The 3,054-nt window shown below is 39.3% G+C and overlaps 1 protein-coding gene across 1 annotated transcript; it reads right to left on the bottom strand.

Moving 5' to 3' along the window:
- Positions 1-1,259: 1,259 nt before the first annotated feature.
- Positions 1,260-2,276, bottom strand: LOC142840445 (melanoma-associated antigen B4-like). The gene has a single exon (XM_075956968.1). It carries the CDS (start codon positions 2,274-2,276, stop codon positions 1,260-1,262), a length of 1,017 nt encoding a protein of 338 aa, XP_075813083.1.
- Positions 2,277-3,054: the final 778 nt, after the last annotated feature.

Here is a 3,054-nt window from a genome sequence, read left to right as displayed (position 1 = left end):
ATTTTGTTAAACTATTGCAAGTATCAAATCTTTAGTGGGTAGAAGAACTTCATCCCTCAGCACAAAGGGCTCTGAAACCCCTCGGGATTTGTGTGGGTATAGGTGTATGCCTTGTGAGTGTAGGTGCTTGAAGAGGCCAGAAAAGGACATACATCTCCTAGAGCTGGAGGCAGTGCAACCAATTAAGACACATTTAATAATATTTAAAATAAAACTGATATAAGAGTCACATTGTGCTTAAACATAAGAGGAATGCAGAAGTGTCGTCTCTAAATCTCATGCTTAATCTAAATTCTTTCACTTACTTCCATGTAAATACGGGAACAGGTAGATTTTTACCTCTTGGTAACCACTGAGAAGTGATTTTGTCAAGTTCTTTCTCATATAATGGGGATACATGTGTACGGTACAAAGAATCTGTGCTTAAATAGTTGTTATACTAACTTATCAGAAAGTGTCATTTATTCATGTGAGCATTTTAATCAAATTCATTATTATCCTTATTTCTCTTCACGTTTTCCCTAAAAGATTTTACAGAAAGTGTTGTATTCCAGGCCATGAAAGAAAAGGGAAAACAAGACCTTCATACCTGAAGATAACTAGTAATGGATACAGAAAAATATATTTTGTTGAAGAAGACATCACCCATTTTATTGTTTCTTTAGGAAGTAGAGATCTTATTCCATTTTGTCCAATAATGAAATTTTATTAGAGAATCTATCATTACATATTCCAGACCTCCAGCTTCTATTATCAAACATGCCAAGTACACAAGGTAAAAACTTTACAAGAGTAGGTATTCAGTGCGTGTTGGTTAAAGCATGAACCTTTAATATAAGAGATCTCTTTCTCAGCTAATTTATCACACATATTTTAATATCAGAAACAAAAGTCAGTATGTTTACCTACAGCAATGACAAGAAAATAAGGACTACAAAAACACTTCACTGAAAAGACTAACACTTTTGAATATTTTTCTTTCATATTTCACACCATTTTCTTAATCTAATCCATAGTATCTTATGAACATCACCAAATCCTTAGAACATTTCAAATTGTAAACCATATTCCAAATAAATCCAAAAAATTTGAGCTCCCAACTTAGTAAAGAACAGTGAAGGAACTGGCTTTAAAACTTGTCTGTGTACATTTAACCCCAAGTTAAAACTTTGCTAAAAGGCCTCCAAAACATTATCAACAGCTTATTTGAAAAAGATGAACAGACCTTTTCAATCATAAAGCAGAGGCTACCTTATACCTCACTTGTGAGTAGGACAACTTAACTTGGTCTTAGTACGTCCCTTGGCCTTGCCTTTAGTGCCAGACTTAGCTGCAGCTGCAGCCTGGAATACTTCTTCCTCTTTAATCAAATCCTGCTCTGAACGATATAAGCAAACCCCAGGCAAGGCTTTATTGACCTTGGCTAAAAAGTCCATCACCTTTATCTCGGTTGCTTCAGCATAGGCCCTCGGACCCCACAGGAACTCATAGGACGGAGGATCACTGTTAGGAACCTGACGGTATTCTATGTATTCTTCCTGAACTAGCTCCTCAGTGATAAGCTTCCTGATATCCCCAAAGAAGACGTGTATGATCACATCATAGACTCCTAATGCATTCAGGAAATACCAGACATCCTTCTCGGAAGCACAATAGTTATTTAGGTAGATCACACTGAGAAGAGCAATCAGAATGCCCCTGGTAGGAACACCTAGCTCATTAATCCTACTTCCATCATCCTCGAAATCTAGCTTGCTCACAAGCTCGTATGCTTGACCATGTGGCAGGATTTCTTTCAGCTCAAGGCCAAACACCACATCCAATCGATAGGAAGCTTTCTTGAGGATCTCGGGGAAGTGTTCCTTGAACCTTTTGTTGATAACTTTGAGCATCTCTCCCCTCTTCATGGGCTGCTGCAAGTTGTATTTGTAGAGCATGTACTCCATCAGCATTCCTGTCTTCCTTGTCATAAGATCCATCGGCATGCTTCTAGTGGAGAGTAGAGCCCCGGAGGGACGCTCATTTACATCCCCTTGGCCCTGGTCACCATTATCAGACCTTCCATGGGTCACTCCCTGGCTGGCAGTGCTGCTGGGTGCTGAGATTTCAGACTGCTGTGGGAAGTCAGCAGTAGAAGTGCTTGGCTTAGCATCTCCCGAAGCTTGATCAGAGCCGGCAGGTGACTCTACTTTCTCTGCCTCCTTTGCTTGAGCATCCTTGAGCCCCTGGCGTCGTTTCTCACGAGCACGCGCCTTACTCTTCTGTCCCCTTGGCATGATTGCTGGCGTCAGGGACAGCAGGTCAGAGTCTTGGTAGTAGAACAGGGAACTGAGATACCTGAATCAGGAAAATAACGTACTATGAGCACTTGAAGCAAGTTGAGAACACTCAGGCTTTCAGCAATTCTTTCCCCTCCTTGTTATACACAGTATAATGACATCACTGTTCTAAGCATTCCCTGTATTCCTCACCTCTGGTCACCTTATATATACTGTGAGGTAAAGGATGGCTGCCTTTCTCTGGGGTTTGAACACTCTCAATTCTACTCACATCTAGTACTAGGCTGCTGTAATGTTTCACAGAACCCAGGAGTAAGGAAGCCCAAAGGAGACTTAAACTTGAATGACCACACCAATTCACATAACATGAATGGTGAAATCTCACAAGGCCATACCCTTACATGAAGCACTGTAGACAGTGGCTGTTACAAGAGGGAGATTCAGTCTTCTGTAGGCATAATCGCTCAGTCCTAAAACCATATACATGTAAGCAACACTAAATGGACATATTAGGCTGTATTTACGTCTTTATATAATAAGTGTATGTTTTTATATTATTTATTACTTACACTATAGATATTTTTAAGTAAAACAATATATAAAATATATGTATTTATATATTGTCACATATGTAACAATATTAATTATAAAATGGACCGTGGATTTGAGACAACAAGGAGAGGAATGGGTTGGGATGGAGAGAGAAGACGGGAACTGAATAAATATAGTGCACACAAGTTAAATAAAAAGTCAATGCAAAAATAATCACAGTACT

The sequence above is a fragment of the Microtus pennsylvanicus genome, chromosome X (assembly GCF_037038515.1).
Source record: "Microtus pennsylvanicus isolate mMicPen1 chromosome X, mMicPen1.hap1, whole genome shotgun sequence".
In the NCBI taxonomy this organism is placed as follows: Eukaryota; Metazoa; Chordata; class Mammalia; order Rodentia; family Cricetidae; genus Microtus; species Microtus pennsylvanicus.
The sequence above is the reverse complement of the archived record's forward strand: the minus strand, read 5'-3'. Positions and strand labels throughout refer to the sequence as shown.